Source organism: Acartia tonsa, chromosome 13 (assembly GCF_053477335.1).
Source record: "Acartia tonsa isolate MP-2025a chromosome 13, ASM5347733v1, whole genome shotgun sequence".
In the NCBI taxonomy this organism is placed as follows: domain Eukaryota; kingdom Metazoa; phylum Arthropoda; class Copepoda; order Calanoida; family Acartiidae; genus Acartia; species Acartia tonsa.
Window position 1 is genome coordinate 28,209,746 of NC_137272.1, and position 22,577 is coordinate 28,232,322.

At 33.0% G+C, this 22,577-nt stretch overlaps 1 protein-coding gene across 1 annotated transcript in view; it reads right to left on the reverse strand.

The window, feature by feature from the left end:
• The window catches only part of LOC145303961 (uncharacterized), a 34,858-nt gene extending 19,186 nt beyond the window's left edge, over positions 1 to 15,672 (reverse strand). Inside the window, exons 1-7 of the mRNA XM_080145630.1 lie at positions 15,585 to 15,672; positions 11,666 to 11,728; positions 7,647 to 7,737; positions 7,264 to 7,297; positions 5,781 to 5,873; positions 4,281 to 4,344; positions 394 to 610 (exon numbers count right to left, since the gene is read on the reverse strand). Coding sequence (XP_080001756.1) covers positions 394 to 610; positions 4,281 to 4,344; positions 5,781 to 5,873; positions 7,264 to 7,297; positions 7,647 to 7,737; positions 11,666 to 11,728 — 562 coding nt within the window. The 5' untranslated portion in view covers positions 15,585 to 15,672. The remainder of the gene's footprint in view (positions 1 to 393; positions 611 to 4,280; positions 4,345 to 5,780; positions 5,874 to 7,263; positions 7,298 to 7,646; positions 7,738 to 11,665; positions 11,729 to 15,584) is intronic.
• Positions 15,673 to 22,577: the final 6,905 nt, after the last annotated feature.

Consider the following 22,577-nt stretch of genomic DNA (forward strand, 5'->3'; position numbering starts at 1 on the left):
CAAACTTTTAAAGATATATGAGATAAAATGAATACCTAAATATTGACATTTTTAAAAGGTTTCCAGGCATTGTTTAAATAAAAAGTAAATGAATAAAAAAAAGAAAAAAGTAATAAATATAGTTCAAAAGCAGCATGATTCAAATGAACGTACGGACTTATTAGAAGCGAATTTAGAGAGGTGCATCGCTTTCTAAATCGTAGCCTACTGTTAGAAGAAGAATCAAGCAATGTTTGCAATCGATAGGACAAAAAGAACAAAATAAAGACGTTTAAAGGACAAAGTCAAATGGACGGACCGACCCTAGTTAAAGAAAAGCTTAGCTTTTAAAAAATGAACCAATGAAAACAGACTTTATTTATTTTATAAGCTGACGCGCAAATAAATATTTACCTGACGGCCCAGGAAACTCTGCCAGGCGTGAACTAACGCTATTAGCTGGAGGTGGTTGTCCTGCCAGCTGACCTGACTGCTGCCCGGTAACCTTCTTGCTCTTCTTCTTCTGCCGAGGCTGTCCACTGGCACTGGCAGACCTGGGACTCTGCTGCTGCGAGGGGGTGGGACTAGGACCAGCACCTGCAGGGTTATGATTCTTTTTACGAAATCGTACCTGAAAGAAACAATGTTTCAATCCTTGTATAAAAGTGATATATCTGGCAGTCTGTACTGAAAGTTCTCTGTAACCGCTGAACCGATACGGTGCTCCTTTACAGTGAAGCATCTCATAACACTAAGGCAGGAAATTTAATTTTAATATCTATAACTGAAAAACTTTGGAAATTGGGCAATAAACACCAAAGGTATGGAGAAAAATGTGAAAAATACAAAAATAGCCTAAAACCTGCTTAAAGGCAGTCTGACCGTCATAGTTGTTTTCTTAAAACGACAGGAAATTTAATTTTGATTCTTTAACTGAAAAAATTTTGGAAATCGGACCATAAACATCAAAGATATGGAGAAAAATGTGAAAAATACAAAAATAGCCTAAAACCTGCTAAAAAGCGGTCCTATCGCCATTGATGTTTTATAGTTAATTGTGCTCCTTGTTAATGGGAATGTTGTCAAAAAATTTCAGCCTTTTATCTTTTATAGGAGCCGAGAAAATCACGTTTCCCCCAAACTAAGACGGACATACGGACAGACGGACATTTCAAATTATAGAGTAGCTTCGCTACTAATCATGTAATAAATACTAACATTTGTATAATAAAAAGTATATATGTTTTAAGTGAAACTTATTTAGGTGTGTATTTATTCAATAAATACATATTGCTAGAAAATTGTTTAGATTAGGGTTGGCAATCCGACTACCAAATTCGCAATCCGCCCAGTTTTTGGACCCAGGATCCGAATCCGCAATTTAAATTGCAGATTCGGATTGCTAATTTTTATGACTTTTGTGGCACTTGAAAAATATTTATTTAAAATGTGGCAGACAATATCCAAGGTTTAAATCGACCTGGATTTATATGTATATTTTTTGATCTATACTTGTAAAATCCTATATTATTTATAATATTTTAAATACATCATTATCCTTTCCTGTTTATCCTAATAATAAACAAATATTATTGTTGTGTACAACTTACAAGTGTTATAGGTAACCTACTATTATGTTTTATTTTTACAATAAAGTTTTTTAGTATAAAACATAAAAAAGTGTTTATTTACAGTACTTTTTAAATGCATTTTATCTTATAATATGAACTAATCAAATCACTGAAATTTAAGAGTAGATGTGCTCTTTTATCTTTAATAGCAGCTGAGAAAAATATATTTCCTCTAAATACATTTGATGTTTGACAGACAGTGAATTATAGAATATCAGAGTATTCACAAAAAAGTTCAGCTGTATATTTCTATTAACAGCAGGATTAAAAACATTTGACTTATAGGGCGGTCGGACAGAGCTGGTTAAAGAATATATACACAAAATAAATACACATAACAAGGATGACAACATCCGTAAAAGCGAATAAGCTCTGAAACGGTAAAACAGAAAAATAATTTTAAAAGTTGAAAATTAATATTTTTGAAATGAATGTAAAGAATTTGTGGTTAAGAATGAAGAGTTGCTACGCTAATCGTACCAAACTATTGTAGGAATCACCATGTCAAGTTTAAAATCGATAAGACAATTCTATCACGCCTAAATTTATCAAGAGCTATCCGTTACGGACGGACACGCTCTAGTTACAGAAAAACTTTTAATAAACATATGTTATACAAATGTTATTATCACTTAAATGGAAAATAATTGCTCAACTATTTGAACTCATTCAATTTAATCAACCTGTTTACTAGTATGTCAATAACCAAAGATATATAAATCAGGCTCATTTAAGATTTTATTACAATTAAGATTTTTCCAGAATAATCTTTCAAATTATTTTCCGAACTAGCTAAACCAGTTTTGGTCAAAATTAATCTGATAAGAAAACACAACACTGTATATTGAGCTTTTTTAAAAGTTGTAACCAGGGATCGTGAAGGACAAGACAATCGATTATAAATTAAAATAATGCATACGATAATAATGAAACAAAATTACACCTTACTAAAATATTGGTTGACACATTTGGACTATTTTGAAACCAACCAATCAAATTTGATTAATAAGAAAAGCAAAGATTATTTATTTAAAATTTTGAACAAATTTGCTTTTATTGAAGTCTTTCATAAAATCTCTCTATATATGAATTATCTAAGGCTGAATTTCCGTGACCTTAGCAAAGCAACTGATAAAAATGGCCATTATTTAACTCCCTTCAGGAGTGGTTTTATGAAGAACTTTATAAAAGCAAACTTGTTCAAAATTTTAAATAAATAATATTTGCTTTTCTTGTCATGATTATGCTGTAACTCCTAGGTGATGAAAATTGAACTTTAAATTTTCAAATCTAATTTTCTCAAAAAACCCTCGTTAGAATATTTTGAAAATTTCAGGATTTAATCTTGATATAAATGTATAAAACTTTTGTTTTCTTCTTATAGGGCAGACATTTCATTTCATTTCCATTTACACATCAAGACAGATGTGCGCAATATCCAAGTATAAATATTACATACATTTCTATAAGGAGAACTATGAAAAAAACATCATAATTTTATTTAAGATACGAAATCAAAAGTGTATTGAAATATCACATGTAAAAGGTATAAAACTTCAGTTCATTTGTTCAATTCAATTTGTATGAGAGTGTGGGTACCTTTTTTAGTTTGTTTGTGTTTGTTTGTGTGTGTTTGTGTGTGTGTGTGTGTGTGTATGTGTGTGTGTGTATGTGTTTGTGTTATGTTGTATAAAAATTATCGAGCAACCAACAAAATTAAAATCAATTTTATTAAGTATTAAGTAAGTACCTAATATTCTTTTAGCCTAGCCTTTTCCAAAACATAGAGTACAAGTCCGCTACAACGGGTGGCTTTGATTTTTAATTTGGACATGTTAACATTGTTTATTGATTTAAAACTAATTGTGGACTGTAGAGGCGTGCAGAAGGGGTATATCCACCATCCTAGTAGTTAATGGGGGGTGTAAAAAGTCTACACATGATGATTAAATCTGCTTTTTAGAACTAATTCTATGATTTTAATGATGAAATTAACACTTAATTACTTCTATTGGTGATTCCTAGTTAGATAAGAAATATTCTTGTAAGCGAAGCATCTCTATAAACAAGTTATAAATATAAACTGTGCGTAGGTCCATTTAAAACAATTTTAGTAAAAACTTCATAATATAATTTTTTCAGTAAAAAAAGCATCGTAATACCAGTTTTGCTAAAGTTTATTTGTCTATGTTTTTGAGCTTCGCTTTTATGGAAGTTGTTATCCTTGTTATGATATAAAATTGGGTAAATCCAGTTTTAATCAACATTAATCTATAAACTTTTTACATTAAGTAAATATAATATTTACATAATAATAAAAATTACATTAAATAATATTTTTTACTTGGTAAGCATTAAGGTATATTCAAAATTAATTCTAATTAATATTTAGTCAACTTTTAATCAACAAGTGTTATATGTTTGTCTGCCTGTCTGTCGTTTTTATTATTTTATTACTAACATATTTGTAGTATAGATGTTCATACAGATAATTACCTGCCTCACTTTTCCAAAGACCTTTTTCAACTGCTAGCAAATTGTTTTCTGCTACTGGGCTGATAATATTCCCGACACTATTGGTTAATTTTCAAAGACCCAATTGAGAGTTTGCAATGCACAAGGTCCATGGGATGGGAATATACAATACCCCTTCCCCCTCTATTGTTTTACCTCTTTTTCTTCATCATTTAGGACTAGCTTGGGCTGCATACCAATTCTCAAACATTGCTTCATTCTAAATAAAACAAAACAAGGATAAAACAATTTAAAGTTGGGCTGTAAATAAAATGAGTTTAAAATCTCTAAAACGAGTTTGGCAGGTATCCAGGTATCTAAGACAGGGATAAATTGATAGTACATCCCCACTGATGAACCAAAAATAACCTCTTTGGTAAATTACAATCAGTGATTGAAACTTTTGGACACTCAACTCAATGAACCAACCAATAAAAATTCAATAGAAGTCCCTAAAGTTGTTAAGTCAAATAATAAGAAAACATTATTATAAAACTTAATAACTTATAATAACCAGCCCTATGTCCCCTCTCTCCCTATGGATTCCTCTTCTAAATAAAATGATGAATGGGGTTGGTACCCTCCCCCCCCCCCACCCCCCTCCTCTCTCGGTGAAATCAAATAGCTAATCATATAAAATATGAAAAAATACTGACAAATCTAGTTTAATGTGAATGAAAATAGAATATTTATCAATAAATTATAAATGCATATATAGAAATATAAAATATGTCTACTATTCAACAAAAAAATATAAATGTAAGGTAGTGTACAGTGTAAATATTTAATTATTAATTTTGATTAACAACTCTACAAAGTACTACTTAAAGCATTTATAGCCTGATATATAACCAAACTTTCTTTAATATCCTACCAAAAAATTATTGTACAAAGTTTAATAGGTACCTACCAAATAAAAATTACTTTCAATTATATTAAGGTAGGTACCTAGGTTACAAAATTTGGAAAATTGTCTATAATGAGATAAGACAAATAATTTATATGTATTACAAATGGTTTTAATATAGCGAAAATTAGTCAGTTTCGAAACAAAACTGGTGAATTAGTTGTAAATCGAGACCCTATAGAATTAGAACATAATAGACAAAAATCTATACTTTTCAAACAATGAGACCAAATGAATATTTGCATGAAGTGCATTTAAAGAGTTTGATTGAGAGCATAAGTTACAGGAGTACCATCTAACATATATAATTTTGTATTACAATGCATAGTTATCTAATAGGCACCACCAAAATGGTTATCATGCTGTTTTTGTGAAAACAGGACAGCCATATAAACTTTGCATTTATCAAAAAAAAACATGATTTTCAAGTCTTTTTATTTTTGAAACTATATGGTAGAAAATTTAAATTCTTTCAAAAATATGATAATGTCCTATAGAAGTAGTTTAAACTATTGAACAGAAAAACATAGGCAGTTCACTGAATTCAAGTTTAAATGCACTTCGTGCAACTACCCCTTTGACAAGGAACATTAATCCATCCACAGTTAACACAGTAACACACCAATAAATGTACACATTGTTTTTTTTTAACCTAAATTAACCTATGACATCAGATATATTTAGAACAACCAATAAGATTCCTTACACTTCAATTAAACTTGCTTTACAGCCAATAAGAAAACACTTACCTACAGTTAGGACATTGTTTTCTATCATTATTTGAAATAGGGCAGTTGCCCTCGCGTCTGCACACGTCATCAACCCCTCTTTGTACAGCACGCCTGCAAACAAGAATATAATTTTAATAAATAAACTTTTTACCATGACTCGACAGCCACGCATAAGCCTTAAATTTAAACCAGCTAGTGAGACAACAAATTAGTTTCGAAAAGATGGATTGTCTGTTTAGGAACAGGTTTAGACATTCAGCTGAATTTTAAAGTCATTGTAAATGACGATTTCAATGAGGCTTGAATGCGGCTGACACGCTGCTGGCGAGCCCTGCTTTTTAGAACCACAGAATAGTTAGTCTGGTACAAGGAAATATAGATTAATGGCAAACAATGTTTTGATGACTTTCAATCAATTAATTAGGTAAACCACCGTTCCGCAGAAAAATAAATGGCAGAATTTGAGCCTATGAGTATAGGAAATGGTAAGAATTTAACTAAATTAGTTTTAATAAAAACTGAAGCCGTTTGAAATAAAAACAAAAATTTACTGTTCCTTTGTGTACATATAAACTAAGGCCTAGAAAATATTTTATGACACAAAAATTAAAAATCTGAACAAAAATAGCCATGGTAGTACGCAAAATTCAACAGATCTGGCACACACACGCCATACATTTTACTATTTTGTCAGACAGACATCCAATTACTCAATAGTCAAACTGGCAGAAAAATAATATGAAAATTACATATTATAAATAATATATTATTCCTAAGTTTAATTGTAGTGTAATGTTTAAAATATGACATTTCATTAGTCCAACAACGATTAATCGATTAATAAAGAAGTAGGTAATTTTTGTATAAAATATGTTAAAAATATATTCAAATTTTAGGTATTGATCCAATTGAGCTTAATTGGAATATTGATTGTGAACACTTGGAAATATGAAATGTCATTTTGGGGATTTTAAAGAGTCACTTGAATATTGTGGAGATCAGTTAAAAGCCGATGTTTTTGTACAAATAAAAGTATCATTGAAAGCTAAAAAATCATATTTAGCTTAGCTTCATATAAACAGTTTTAGGAAGCCAGTTGAAATAAATGTCTAAATCTTATTTTTTACCGTTAAAATAACGCAATCTATTGCGCACTACTTGTAAACATATCTATGATAATAAAAAAATCTTAAAGAACTGACCTAACATTTATTTAATTTAACCTAACCTAACCTTTCAAAAGCTTCTGTGAAAATACGATGAAACACGCAACTTCATTTTCTTTCCATAAACCCGAAAATCTTGATTTTCCTAATTCCAATTTGTTTAAAATTTATCTATATTTTTAGCTTTCTAGAATGAAAAAAAAAAAACTTTAGAGAAGATTCGCCTTTAGAAATCATTTGATCTTTTTTGTTAAAGATAGATAGCCAAGAAGATCTTGGACCCATTTGCTGCTAAATTATTATGAAACGAGTGATTAAATGAAAGTTTTCCTTACCTGAAGAAAGCTCGACAAGAATAGCAGGTTATACCTAAAAAAAGGATAATAATATAAAAACTCTTTTTTCATATCTCGGCGGTTTCCTCCAAGGTGCCTAACTAGTCGAGCAAAAAAAACCGCCCCCCTCATTTGAAGTCAATATAAAAATTAGAAGATATTTAGGGGGTAGTTTGACGATTATTTGTTTATTACTTTTTATCAGGTTAGTTCAGGTTGGGTTACCCTTATCATGATTTCACCCCATCCACTCCTCCTGACCATGGAAGAACGTAATGACCAATATCTAATTCTAAGGACTATATTAGTAACCTAAATTGACGACAAAAATTACATTGTCACAAAATCAAGGAATTCTATATCTTTTTCTATGAGATACATACCTCCATAGTGAATTCTTGCTTTAGGTATTGGGTGTTTACAGACATCACAGATAGCATTACATTCTTGTCTACCACGTACCTCTCCGCTAGTCTGAATAACAATTGAATATGCACTGGTTAGCTGCAACAAAATCTGACCAACTTTAAAACGGGAGTAAGAAAGACATTTTATTAGAGTACTTAAAAACAGGGGTGTATATTTTCCATAATTCCTCTTCCCCATGAGAAGGGGTAGGATAAATTCAAAATAAGGAAAAAATCAGCATTTTTAATAAATTGGGGAAATCCTTATACTAAAGTAACTGGATGTTTGTCTGTGTATCTGTGTGTCTCGAAGGATCTCGCTAACCGCTGAACCGATCGGGTTCTCCTTAACAGGGTAGCTTCTCATAAGTCCCGGGAAGGTTTATAACTATTTTCTTGGGGGGTGGGACACCCCCAACCCCCCAAAAAATGAAAAATACCCCCCCCCACCCCCCCAAAAAAAAAAATTCCACCCCCAAAATATTTTTTTTTACTTTTTCTTTTAAAATCTAAAATAAGAAATTGGGTTATCAAATTCGACTCCCCCCTCCTCAAGTGCCCCTAGAGGCCTCTAGGGGCATAGCCGCTAGTTAAATAAAGTTACAGAGTAAGAAATTCAACTAGGTTGGAAAATATGCACCCCTGAATTGAAATATTTCTCAAGTTAGATCTATATTACAAAGCAAAATGAAGTATGTCTGTCTTCAAATCTCAATAACCGCAAAATTTAGCTATTTTATAAGAGGTTGAACCCCCCCCCCCCACGCAAAAAAATAAAAGATGGAAACTTCATTCACTTTTTGAATGTAAGGGGCGAATAAAATTATCTTTGTTTTTTGACCTGATTCGCTAAAATTATTTAAAGAAAACTTGATAAATAGTTAACAGTTTCTCATTCTCTACATATTATTTAAATAGCCACTTCAGATATTAAAACTGTCTCTACAATAGCATAAGATCAAATATCTAAGATTACACTAAATGGAAGTTCCACGTAAAGTTAAAACACAACATTAAATATTAGTATTTCATATTACAAACAAGAAAAAGTCATCACTAAAATTATCATCATGTTGATTTAAAGATAAAAAAATATCTATCTACTTATATAGGTATATTTAAGTATGATTTTTTAAAAATTTCTTTGAATATTACTTTAGTGAAACATCAAACAACACTCCTTTAAGATAGGAAACAAGGATGACAACATCCATAAGTAGCGAAGCTCAAAAATTATGAATACATATCAGAAAAAATTACTATAAAGCAGTGTCATACAATAAACATCAATGTTGATAAAATAGGGAAATCAGAAAACCTTTAAAATCACGTAACCTTAAAAATCCTTAAAATTTAAAATTCTAGGAATCGATCTAGCACCGCAATTTATAGACAAATCTTAATGAAACTTGATAAAAAAATGTAGAATATGAGCATATTTAATCCCTAATAATTTCAGTCGCAAATCCTGAATAGGAATCGAGAAAACAATAGAAAACCTAAAAATCTAGGAATCGATCTAGCACCCCTATTAATAGAAAAATCGTAATAAAACTTAAGGAAAATATGTAGAATGTAAATTTAAGCAATCCCTGAAAATCTCAGCCCATTGTCTTAAAAAGGAGTTGAGAAAATCAGGAAAACATGAAAATGTAGGAATCAATCTAGCACCCCATATAACAGACGGATGGACAAAACAATGTACAAGATTAGATGGGCATATGTTATAAGAATCTTCACTAAACATTTCAGCTGTCTATCTTTTATAGGGGCCGAGAAAATCACATTTCCCCCACTTTGTCTCAGACGGACGGATATTTCGAATTATAGAGTAGCTTCGCTACTAAAAAGTTAACCATAATATTTTATATTATCAAAATAATAAAATATTTATATTTAAAATTAACAAAATACTACAAAATAATACAATTACAATGTACATATTGTATCTACCAAAAGAAAAAATTCATGTACATCCCCAATTGTGATAAACATGATGACCTCTTCAAAGAAAGAAATTAAAATATTTTTTTTCATATAATGAACCTATTTTACCCCGTTAGCAAAAAAAAATAAATAGATGAGCAAAGTTTTAAGAGGTAAATGATGTTTAGATATTTACTTAAAACTTTATACATTAGAATTTGTGTGTGCCTTTAAAAGTACAATTATGCTACACAAGTTTAATCGTCTGTCTGAACTAACATTGCCAAGCATTCGTCGAGTTATTTGCTTTTGGTTGTTACAAAATATCCAGAGAAAAAAATAGATTCTTAGTCACCAATTTCATTCTTTTTTTCTTGTCATATTAAACTATACCCCTTAAGATCCTTTCTTAGGGCATTTGTCTTTTTTTATGGACATATCTTCGTTGCTATTATATAAATTATCCTTGTATTTGGTCTTAGGAAAGGAAGATTAACTTACACAGCGGAATATGAGAGACAGAGAGAGAAATATCATTTATATAAGAATTTAAATAGTACGTCCATCATTAGATAGTACGGATCAAGCAGCAAATAAGCTAAATATATTTTTGAGGTCTTTAAATGCTACTAGAAGCCAATAGCTGGCTGCAAAGCCTTCGTTTGCCAAATATTAAATGGAAAGTAAGCGCGCAGCGCACGTTAACGCTCTCAAAGAATTGGTGCTATTCCTAAATGGGACATTCAATTTTTCAATTCTATTAATGATCTAAAGTCAGCTATTTTGCTCTCGGCAGCTTTCAAAGTTTAAAAACACCTTTCTTCGTATATTAGACTTAATTCAAATTTACATTCATACAAAGATCATTTAAACCTTTAGTAAAAAATCAAATACGTCCAATTAAAAAATCTTTAATTTTTTTTTACATTGGTCATTAGTTTAAAATTTAACTATTTAAATTCGATAGAGTATGTAATTGTACTTTTGGCAGGTAAAGTTTTTCAGATAGTTGACGAAGGAAACTGAAATGATATATTTTGTGACTATCCATATTTGATGGTACTGTTTAGGAGCCAAGGAATTGCAACTTTTATAATTTGATATAAATTGTCTCTTGAGAGACACGGTGTGGTTGAGAATTTGACAATATCAAAAGAGTAAGTGGGAAAGTATATGTCCCTTTGTGATTAATCTCTTTATTTTTTCTTTACTGTCCCTAAGGTAGTATCTCATATATTTATACGTAACATGAGAAGTTATAACTCTAGTCAACTCAAGAACAATGTTTGGATCAGGTGTAGTTCACGATAAAAAAAAATCCTGTGATCGATTATCTACGAAAAACTATAAACTTTAAAGACTAGGTACTATAAGGCCAAACGACTGACGCGTAGGTATATTATATATCATGTTTGAACAAAATTTTAACAGACAAAAGAAGGTTTACAAAGGTACCTATAGAACCCGCGACCGTGGCTCAACACGAAGCGCATCCGCTCGTCGTCGGGAAGGTGTTAGGTTCGAATCTCGGTCCGACACCGCGTCATAACTAATGACGTTAAAAATGGTTCCCACTGCTACTATGTCAGATGCGCGACGTAAATAGTTAGAGTGGGGGGAATGCCTTGGCCCAAAACAGGCACAACTCGTTACCATGCACAGTTAGGACTTCTCAGACAAAGGTCGTGCATCACAGAGAGTTGGTTGTCTGTAATGTACTGTACCACGGGTATGAGGTGAAGGACCAAGAGTCTGGCCTTGAGTTGCAACTCACCCGTACGACATTAGCATTAGCAAGGTACCTATAGCTTTTGCACAATAATAAACAATTATCTTGCAGTGCACATAAATGCGCTAAATTACTAATTTAACGCGGGTTTTCTTCATCAAGCTTTCTCATCTCTGTGCATCATTGAATTTTTACTATTCCAGATAATTTGTACCTAATACCTTAATTTTCATGCCACTTATAACAATGAATTTTTTCTTGGACTTTTGGAGATATAAATCGATACCAGGAACATTTAACCATGAACTGCACCTGATCCCAATATTTTGTATATTCTTACCGGAGTACAAACTATTTGTTCCGCGGATTCCTCCACCTCTTCTTTTACATCTAGGCTCTCCATCTAAATACAAATAAAAAAGTAACAGGATGTCTATATATACATCTTGTGTCTGTCTGTATGTCTGTGTGTACCGAAGGATCCCGCTGACGGCTGTACCGATTTGGATCTTCTTCCCAATGAAGCTTCTCATAGGTCCAGGGAAGGTTTATGACTATTTTGGTGAAGGGTGCCCCCCCCCCTCCCTCCCCGAGAGTGAAAAGTTGAAAATTTTTAAAATTCTTTTTTTACTTTTTTTCATAATCCACTCTCCCCCCCCCCCCCCCCCCCAGCTATTTTAAATATAGAGTAACAGGCTAAAAATATTTATGTTAATTGATGGAACGAAACTTTTCATAGTTCCAGGAAGGGGGAATGTCAAAATCAACCCCTTCTGTCGTTCACAACAATTTACCATTAATATTTTTACAGGCTTAACACTAGGTACTTTCGGATTTATCTAAGCAGCGTGTCGGAGCCGTTTAATTTTGATGCGGCTCCGGCTTTGGCTCCGCGGAGCCGTATCTGAAAATACGGCTCCGGCTCCTACCTTAAAATTGATATATCAATTTTTGTTCATTATTGACTTTGATAAAAAAATAAATAATATAAAATATTTTGCTTTTATTTGATTACCTAAAGCTATATAAAAGTAGAAGGATGGTGTCTAATTGTTAAGTAACAATAGTTTTTCATTTAATTATATGGAAATAGACCGTTGCCAAATTATAATATTACTTTAAAAAATCATTTTCAGCTAATCTGGAGCCGGAGCCGTTTTTAACGAAAAATACGGCTCCGGCTAAACCAAAAAAGTTGCTGCTCCCGGCTCCGGCTCCGACACGCTGTATCTAAGGGAAGAATATTCATTTACTTATGATGAGAAATGTTTCCCTCTAAGTAGGAAGATAGGAATATTACCAATAAAAGTTAATAAAGTTATTTTGATGTACATCCATTCTTCATAGATAATTACTAGAACTAATCAAAGGAAAAATATTTTGTAGCCAAATATGAAAAGAGAAAGAAGTAAATACAAGATGATAAGAAGTCCTCTACTTAGGACATATACTAAAACTTAGCAAGCTACGCTTCAAATATAACCACAGGGGACAAAAACTGTACACTTGTATGTATTTTTTTTTATATAGACATTGCTAATATATAATATACACAATTATTGGTGTTCATTCGTTTCCGCATATTGAACAACCTCACAGTGTTTCATTAACTCAAAAAGACACAATCCTATTAGTACCTAATAGATACCTAATGTTTTTGTTTTAATGTAAAGTCTTTGGATTGTTTTAAGTTATTTTTTCTCCTATTCTATACCCTTTTAAAAAATAAATCCCCTAGATGCTAGGGGCAAAGTAATGAATTAAGTAATGGGTATGTATACAAATAAAGGAAAAAATAAGTTTCAAATTGTGCTGTTGTAATAATATGAGCGGAATTAAATACAACACACCATAGACGTCCAAGGGGGGGGGGTAAAGGGGTAATTACCCCCCCCCCCCCCCAAATGAATTTGGATGGGCCGTAGTTACCCCCAAAATTTTGGATTTTCAATTTTTACCCCCCCCCCTAAATAAAAAAATGCCTCAATGAAATAAAGATTACCCCCCCCAAAAAAAAATTTTTATGTTCAAAATTTTACCCCCCCCCCCCAAATAAAAAACCTTGGACGCCCCTGATACACACCCACAAATCTAATTTAACTAATTATGTATGTAATACACATAGAGTGAAAGGAAAATTATATATAAACTTAATTAATAAAGTAACTAATAAGATGAGTGACATATGTGTGATTGTGTCACACAAGATCTTGTGAACGGCTGAAACAAATGCTCAAAGAAAAACTTATGTTTATTCTAGCCAGTTATTGTTCAAGAATAAATTACTCCACTTTAAAGAATCTATCTTCTTAAAACAAGAAAAGTTGTAATTAAAACTTATTTTCTAATGTTTTTAGCTAAAAAAAATGAAAAACTGATAAAATCGGCAAGGATGCAAATGGCAAAAATGTTCTGGGAACTTCACAGGAGCAGAAGCACACTGACAAACTATAAACCATTGTTTTGGAGGTCCTTGGGGCCAAAAAAAATGAAAATAAATAAGAAGCAATAAAACAATTTAAGGGGGGGGTTTTTAATGCAACCATCTCGTAATCAATGTATAAATGGCACTTAAAATTAGAATTTTGATCTGAAATTTTATATGAGTAATCCTTAGTAGGTCTATTTTCCCTAAATCGAACAAAAAGTTGGAAAAGTAACGGCTGGCAGCTGGCGGCTCAGCCGTTTAGCCGTTTTTTGCCTATTTACAGGGCAAATTCAGTACAACGGTGTTAAACTAGGTAAAATATCGCCATTAAAATGACCTAAAAAGACGGAGAAATCGAGAAGCTGCACTTTAGTGATTTGTAACAATTTATTTAATGGGTAATACTTTTACAATTATTATACCCTACGGGATTTGACCTATAAAGCACAATTTAAATCATTAAACGAATAGGTAATTTTCATTTTAAAAGCCGTTTCGAAATCTTAACTAACAAATAACGGAACAATTAGGCCAAATATATCAGTCTATTAAAATGTTGATGCTAAAAACAATATAGTAACTAGGTAGTTAATTTAAAACAGGTTTTAAATGGCATGGTCATTTTATTACATTTCCCCTCTCGAGATAAAGTATCCTTTTTTCAAAAAATAATAAAAGAATTTTTATCGACGAATTAAAATTTAGCTATTTATTTTTGCCTGATTAAAACTGCAGGTGAAATGCTTAATTTCTGAGCATAAATGTTGCTTTCTCCAATTTAAAAATTTGACTTCTAAGCAAGGAGGAGGGGGACATTGGACTGTAAATTACACTAGTTCCCAAAAATGTTTAACAACGTTATCTTGCTAACTTTGGGTACTTTTATTGAATTATGGTTGGTTGATTCATATGTAGGTAGTTATTAGTGTTTAAACTTTTCTACCAATATTTTCAATTCCTATAATCATTGGGGATGTGTAGAAATTTATCGTTCATTGTCTTAATATCCATTAATATGCCCTTAATATCCCTGCTAGTATATAAACTGCACAAAGCAAATATGTACCTACACTTGACATGAACCGATATATATTATTACATGGATGTTGCACTAAATTTTTAAGTACTCGGAAAAAGTAATGCTCGCAGATGGCTAAAATAACGATACCTCTAAATCATTCCCCTTTAACCAATCCCCTCACCCCCTACTGGATGAACGAACTGTCCAATAATGAGGTCTATATTAGCAAGCTAAATTGACGATACATTTTCACCTGTCAATGTATCATTATCCACGTATATCCTATATTTATTTAAACATGTATTTTAAGTCAGGGATAAAGGTACAGGTCAATGAATGATAAATAAACTCCCTTCCCCGATCTTTGAGTATATAATTCACGCTGAATAGACAGTAAATAATAGGATAAAAACGGGATGTAAATTAATTCAACAGTCATTGTTCCCTACATCCCTGGTAGATAGTAACGTACTCTTTCAACTTTCTCAAGGATTTGTTAACTCAAATTTAAGAAGGATAATTATACTTTAATTTAATAGTTTCTTCGTCCCTTGCGAAAATGTGACGCAAACACACATCAAATAGCCTAAAACCTTTCTTGAACAATCAATGCAGCCGTCAACAATATCTTAGCGGACAAACACATACACATTAAACTAGCTCCACTTTTTTTTGGGGGGGGGGGTTTCTAGTACTATTTGTCTAAGGTACAAAAATACCATCCAAAAGAACCAATGCTTAGGAAATGTGTAAATATTATGATATTCAAATAATGGTTGAAAAGCATTAAACCTTCAAAAGTTTACCTACCTTAGGTATTCTTAGAACTTCTGCAACTCTAAAAAGACTACAAATCTAAAAAGATGAAAAACTCGAACATCTTAATTTCACCAATCTGAAACAAAAAAAAGATTTAAAAGTATAAAAAGACAAGAAGAAAGGGGACACTAAGTCTCAAAAGTTTTACATAAACGTTTTTTTATTCATTGGCTTAACAACTTTTACCTATTGAATTTTAATCGGTTAGTTTATTAAGTTGAGTGTTCCAATGCTTCACTTACTCATTAAGGGTTAATTTTTGTACTGCGATTGGGGATGTACAACAAGGGGGGGGGGGGGGTTTGACACATTTGCGTAAACCTGGTGCCTAGGCTTTATCTTTGGACTGAGAGGATAGGTTATTAAAGATAAAATAATTCTTATATGATGAATTTCACGAAGTTTTAAGATTTTTTGGATAGACCTCCACAGTGTTTCGGATCCGCAATCCGCATTGATTGTATGCGGATCCTTGACAATAAAAATAAAATCACCAAATTTTTCAAAAAATATTTATTCTTTTAATTCGAAGTCAAAAATACTTTTAATTTTCAAGTCTGAACCTAAACATTAAAGATTGGCTCTCATCAAGAGAATGTCTGAGATTTTTCCATTTTTCCAGCATTTTTTTTTAGTCAAAGGATCCGAATCGGATCCGGATCCGAAACTCTGGACCTCCAGGTTCCTGAGCTGCAGGCCTCCAGGTGGTCTCTGTAAGGTAATAATAAAAGAAAATTTTATTTTTAAGAGTTAGAGGTCAGCTTTTGAAACAAAATATGCGTGTTTTTCTTTAAATATGCATGTGAATAACATTAAAAAAGATGCATATTTTGTTTATAAGTTGACCTGTAACTTCAAAAAAAAATTCACTTTTACGTGTACAGAGACCACCTAGAGACCTGCAGCTCCGGAACCTGGAGGCCTATCAAAAATAATCTTAAAACTTCGTAAAATTCATCATATAAGAATGATTTTATCTTTTATAACCTATCCTCTCAGTCCAAAGATAAGGCATAGTCACCAGGTTTACGCAAATGTGTCAAAACTCCCCCCCCCCCCCACCCTTTATGAGCCATATTTCATTCCTTTAACTCCCTGATAAAAGGTCTTGTATAAAACTAGAAGATTTTTCATTAGGTAACTTTATTTACAATATGGTTATGTCTAGAATATTATGTACAATTTTATAGGTAAAAAGTCAAGATTTACTCGAATTATCCAAATATTCAAGCCAACCAATAAAAGATCGTGTTTATTAAAGTTTTAGTGGCTTTATAATACAAGTTTAATTATAGATAATATTCGACTTAAATCATAATTTTTAGGTCTACATAAATATTATTAACTAACTTATTGTAATACAAGTTTTGTTATTTACTCATTTCAAAATCCAAGAAAAGGCACTCCTTAAAAATAGCGTAGCAGCTCAATATTAAAGTAATTCCATCTGTACGTTGATATATTCATGACTATGGCGATCTATAAGCCATAAAAAAATTGTAATGTCCTTGCTTTAAGAAGCGAAGCACCTCTATAACTAAAAATGTCCATCCGTCTGTCTGTAGGTATTAAACCTTAAAAGAAAAAATTGATTTACTCAGCTACTATTCATGAGATAGACGGCTGAATATATGTGTGGAGATTCCCTACACAAAATATGATCTACTGGATTCGTCGGTCTTTAGGTCATTATACATTATACAAATCTATATATTTTTTAGATTCTTTAGTGTTATTTATTTTTTTGTGCTTTGCTACGTATGGGTGTTGCCTTCCTTGTTAAAAATTTGTATACTCATGCTCAAATATAGTTAAGAAATTTTGCATGAGCTAAAACGTGGTTTATTTGTATTCTTGATTTTTTAAAGCGAAGCTTTTCTATAATTAGGGTCGGTCCGTACGTCCGACCGTACGTAACGGATAGCTTTTTTCGTTAATTAAGGCATGTTTGAATTGTCCTATATTTTGTATAGACATATGTATTAATATTCAGTCCTAACACTTTACATGTGTTAATGTTCGTTTGTCCTTCCATTTCAGAGCTTCACTTTATGGATGTTGTCATCCTTGTTATTCCTATCATTTACAGCCCAATTATTGGGACAAATCGCAGCTGCAAACAAATGTTATACAACAATGCAGCTACAGCCGAGCAACAAATTCTCTTCATGATTTTTATACTCCCATGGGCCATAACTTACTTGTGTTTAGGTACCTATAATTTTGTTTAGAGTAGCTTTGCTAAAACAATCATGCTTTAAAGAGATCTTAAGAGATAAGACAATGGACGACAAAATACATTCTCATGGACAGAATTCCCCTTCTGTAATTTAAATAATCAGAGAAAAGTTTAGATGATGGTAGTTTGAAACCAAAAAAAAACATAATTGTAACCATTTTTTTTACCCATCAAATAAGATTAGGTATGTGGTTATAAAACTTTGGATACCCGTTAGGGTGGGTCAATTTTGGAATTTCACATTAGTAGACATTGGCAAGGGTTACTGGGCCAATATAAAGGCCTGTAAAGCTTGAAAGAGGTTTTTTAATCCAAAAACAACGGGCGCGCGGGGGGTATAAAATGTGCTTGCCCCCTTATAAAACCAAAAATTGAAATTCCTTCAAACACAGGCATGTTGCATATCAAAATGGCCGCATTGAAATGCTGATTACAGATCTGAAAATCGTTTTGAAAAATATTGATTCAGTCTGAAATGATTTTCAAATAACCTTCCAAAATAAACAATTTTGACTAAATCATCTGTTTTTAGGTACTTAATGAGATCTTATTCGAACTAGGAGCAATATTTTTCAAAACGGTTTTCAGATTCGAAATCAGCATTTCAATGCGGTCATTTTGATATGCAACATGCCTGTGTTTGAAGGAATTTCAATTTTTGGTTTTATAAGGGGGTGGGTACTATTTATAACCCCCGCGCGCCGGCAGCCATAAGAGCCAAGTCACTTTTGAAACTTGAATGGGGCTTATCACACATATATATGACTTCCACAACTTATGATAACAGCAAAATCTAAAAAAAAGGTGAAAAGGGCCCACCCTAATACCCGTGTAATTTACAGTCCAATATCCCCTCCCTGCCTAATATTACAGTACAAATAATCATAATAACAAAAAAGGATGACGTACTATCTAAAAATTATAAAATGCTGAAAAAGAGAGAGAGATAGGAGAGGTATTATGCAAACTTATAAGATTTCCCTACATCTTAATTTTATACATTCAAATACATACCTATGCATTTATACATACATACACAGGTATTAAAGTTGCTTGTACAAAATATAGGAAATAAAAGCGCGTTTTTGCGAATGTTATTGTTATTGATTTAGTTGGGTTGACTACCTAGTGTTTTTTTTTATGTATAGGGCCGGATGAGAAACAAACAAAATTATTCACCTTAAATAGTATGTAAGCCAAATCAGAAAATTGTCTTTGATTGACGCACAAAGTACCCTTTAGAACACTAAACCCCCCCCCCCCCCCCTCCCAACCTATTTAGTTTGTACTTTATTGTTTGTTTATTACTTTAGGTCAGGTTATGTTATTTTGGGTAGCCCCGAAGAGTGAGGGAACAAGAGTATAGCCTCGCAGGGTTAATAAGGCCTCCCAGACCCTATTTACAAAAGATATACCCTCCATAAAATAGTCAAAAGCCTTCCCTGGACCAATAAAAAGCTACACTATAAAAGCGGTTAACGAGATCCTTCTCTACAGACAGAGATGATGATCGTCAAAGCATTCGACACGGTTGACCACGAACTTCTCCTCCAGGATATTCATTCCCTGCAGCTCAACAGTCACATAAAACGGTTTCTATGTGCTTATCTTAGAGGCAGACAGCAATTTGTCATGTTCAGAGGATCCAGATCCAAATACAAAATTGTCCTACAGGGTGTCCCACAAGGTGGTGTACTATCACCCGTACTTTTCAATCTGTATATGTCATCTATGCCACAACCTCCATCAAACATCCACTTGGTATCATATGCTGATGATTCAAATGTGCTCAGCCGCGGCCCACACGTTGAACCAGTAGTCAGAGATCTGAACAAATATCTTGCTGTCCTGGATGAATGGTTTAAGACACGAAACCTACACATATCTCCTTCTAAATCATCAGCCACCATCTTCACAACATTCTCAAATGAGGCAAGTAAAGTTTTAGATATAGAGATTAACGGCGAGAAAGTCCCATCTGTCCGCCATCCTAAATTCTTAGGAGTTACCTATGATAACCTTTTCTTCTTTAACCACCATGCCAAAGAGCTACGAACTAAGCTCAACGCCAAGAACAACATGCTGAAGGCCCTCTCAGGTACAACCTGGGGGAAAGAAAAGGAAGTAATCAGTAGCACATACAAAGCTATTGGTCAATCTCTTTTTAACTACTGCTGCCCCATTTTTACACCAACTTTTAGTGATGCCAGCTGGGAAAAATTGCAATTTGCACAAAACTCTGCTCTCAGAACTGCCACTGGCTGTCATCTTATGACAGATATCCATCATCTACACCAGGAAACCAAGATCATGCCAGTTAAAGAGCATTGCCAGATGTTGAGCAAACAGTTCCTGTTATCAACGCAACGTCCCAACCACCCAAACAGGACAAACCTCAACCCACCCCCACCCAAACGTCAAATGAAAGAGACTCTTGTATCTCTCTTTGGCAAGGAAATAAATAAAATTTCCACCCCAGATCTCCCTGAGAAAGTCTATAAAACGAAACTCAAGAAGATTCACACTACCTCTGTACGTGACACCATCAACAGCTACAGAGAAAACAAGGTCCTTAACACCCGACCACCGGCCATACATAAAGCCGAAACTAAGCTGCCCAGAACCACCAGATCTACCCTGGCGCAGTTACGGTCAGGCTACAGCCTGTACCTAAACACTTTTAAGGCCAGAATAAACAAAGATCCGACGCAAATAGTACCAGAAACCTGCCCAAAATGCCAGGAACTGCATACTACTAACCATCTTTTTAACTGCCGTCAAAATCCTACAACTCTTACTGCTAGAGACCTTTGGAGCAAACCAGTCGAAACAGCCAGATTCCTTGGACTGCCTGTTTCTAATGATGAAGACCCAGGATGAGCAGAAATGTGGGCTACAAACAACAACAACAGACAGAGATATCCTGTTACTTAAAATAAGGATACCTCATTAGGAAAATAAAATCTTTGCCTTTATATGCTAGGCAGGTACTTAGTACTTAAGGAATCATTTTCCTTGTCTAATTAGTATTAAAATCTTTCATCCAGTTCTAACAAGGATTTGTTATTTTTTAGATGAATTGATTAAATACAATACAGAAGAAACCATACTTTCTTACAAATGAAACCATTACCATTACCTCGTAAAGGCGGGATTCTCCTTCGATATAAGTGATCATCTAGAGAATCCAGAGCATCATCCATGTGTAATGGGATACGATACTCAAGGATATTAGGTTAAGTTACATCCATTAGACAACCAACCCTTTGATTGCACGACCTATGTCTAAGAAGTCCTAACTGTGCATGGTAGTGAGTTTGACCAAGGCATTCCTCCTACTCTTACTATTTATGTCGCGCACCTGACATATATAGCAGCAGTAGGAACCACTTTTAACGTTTTTAGTTATGACTCAATGTTGGCCCGAGATTCGAACCTAACACCTCCCCGGCGACGAGCGGATGCACTACCTACATGTTGAGCCACGATCGCGGGTTTCCTTACAAGTCAAGGATGACAACAATACAGGGGTGTATATTCTGCACAAGATTTATTTTTTTTCCCCTGCTACAAAATTTTTTATTTTTTTTTCCCCCTAGATTTTTCTTAAAAAGTTGGGGGAAAATAGAAAAATATTTAAAGAACTCTATATTTTATTTATTTTATCCCTCCTACCACACATTTTTTTAGTTTTTTTAACCAAGGAGGGGGGCGAAATGGAAAAAATGTTTTCAGTTTTCTTAATTTTTACATTTTTTTCCCCTCCAACCACTTATTTTTTATTCCCCCCCCCCCCCCCCCTGAGCCGGAAATCCCATGCAGAATATACACCCTGCAATAATAACATCCATAAAATTGAAGCTCAACAAATCGGTCAGACAAATGAACATAAACAAATGTTTTGCTGAACACTTCATTTAATATTTCTCTTTTTCTTTCTTATTAATCTTCATAGTAACTACCCTTAATTATCAAATATACTTCGTGGAAATATCCCTTTAGTTCTATTATAGCAAATGCAAAAAGCTATTCTAAAAATGTATTAAAGGCCATTTCTACCTATTAATTTTTATTAAGTGAAAATAAAACGTATAATAATAATATTACTTAAAACTAATAAAATAAACTAGTCCAAACTTGAAATCTTTTCATAAGTGTTTTCTTTATAAAATCCTTATGTAAAAGTAACAGGATGTCTGTAATGTCTGTGTTTACCAAAGAATCTCTTGGGAAAGTTTAATGCTAACTCTTTCATAAGAAATACTCCACCCCCAAACGAAACAAAAATATTTTTACTTCTTTAAAATTATGTAAAGTAGAGGGTCGAATCTCCACCCCCGTACCCCTTAGGTGCCCCTATAGATTAATAGAGGCTCTGTTCCATCCAAAAGAAGGAGTAAGAAGGGTGCAGAAAATAGCGTAAAAACATTTCGCGACCTATGTGCAGAAGCTTTCCTAATATGGAGAATCAGTTTAGTTGTTCAAATCTAAAGCTTAAGACAAAAAAAATCTTACCACTTTACATAATAGGATATAAGAGCCCATTGAGTTTAGAAGCTTAGCTTCTATTATTTACATATTACAAAATCTAAAATTCAGCAAATATAAAAGGAACATACGACTGAAATTGTCTGTGTAATTCCCTTTCTTACAGACAGACAGACAGATGGACTGGCGTATCGAATAATAAAGTAGCTTTTAGCTACTATATAATAAAAAGTACATGTACACTTTAATTAAGGAAA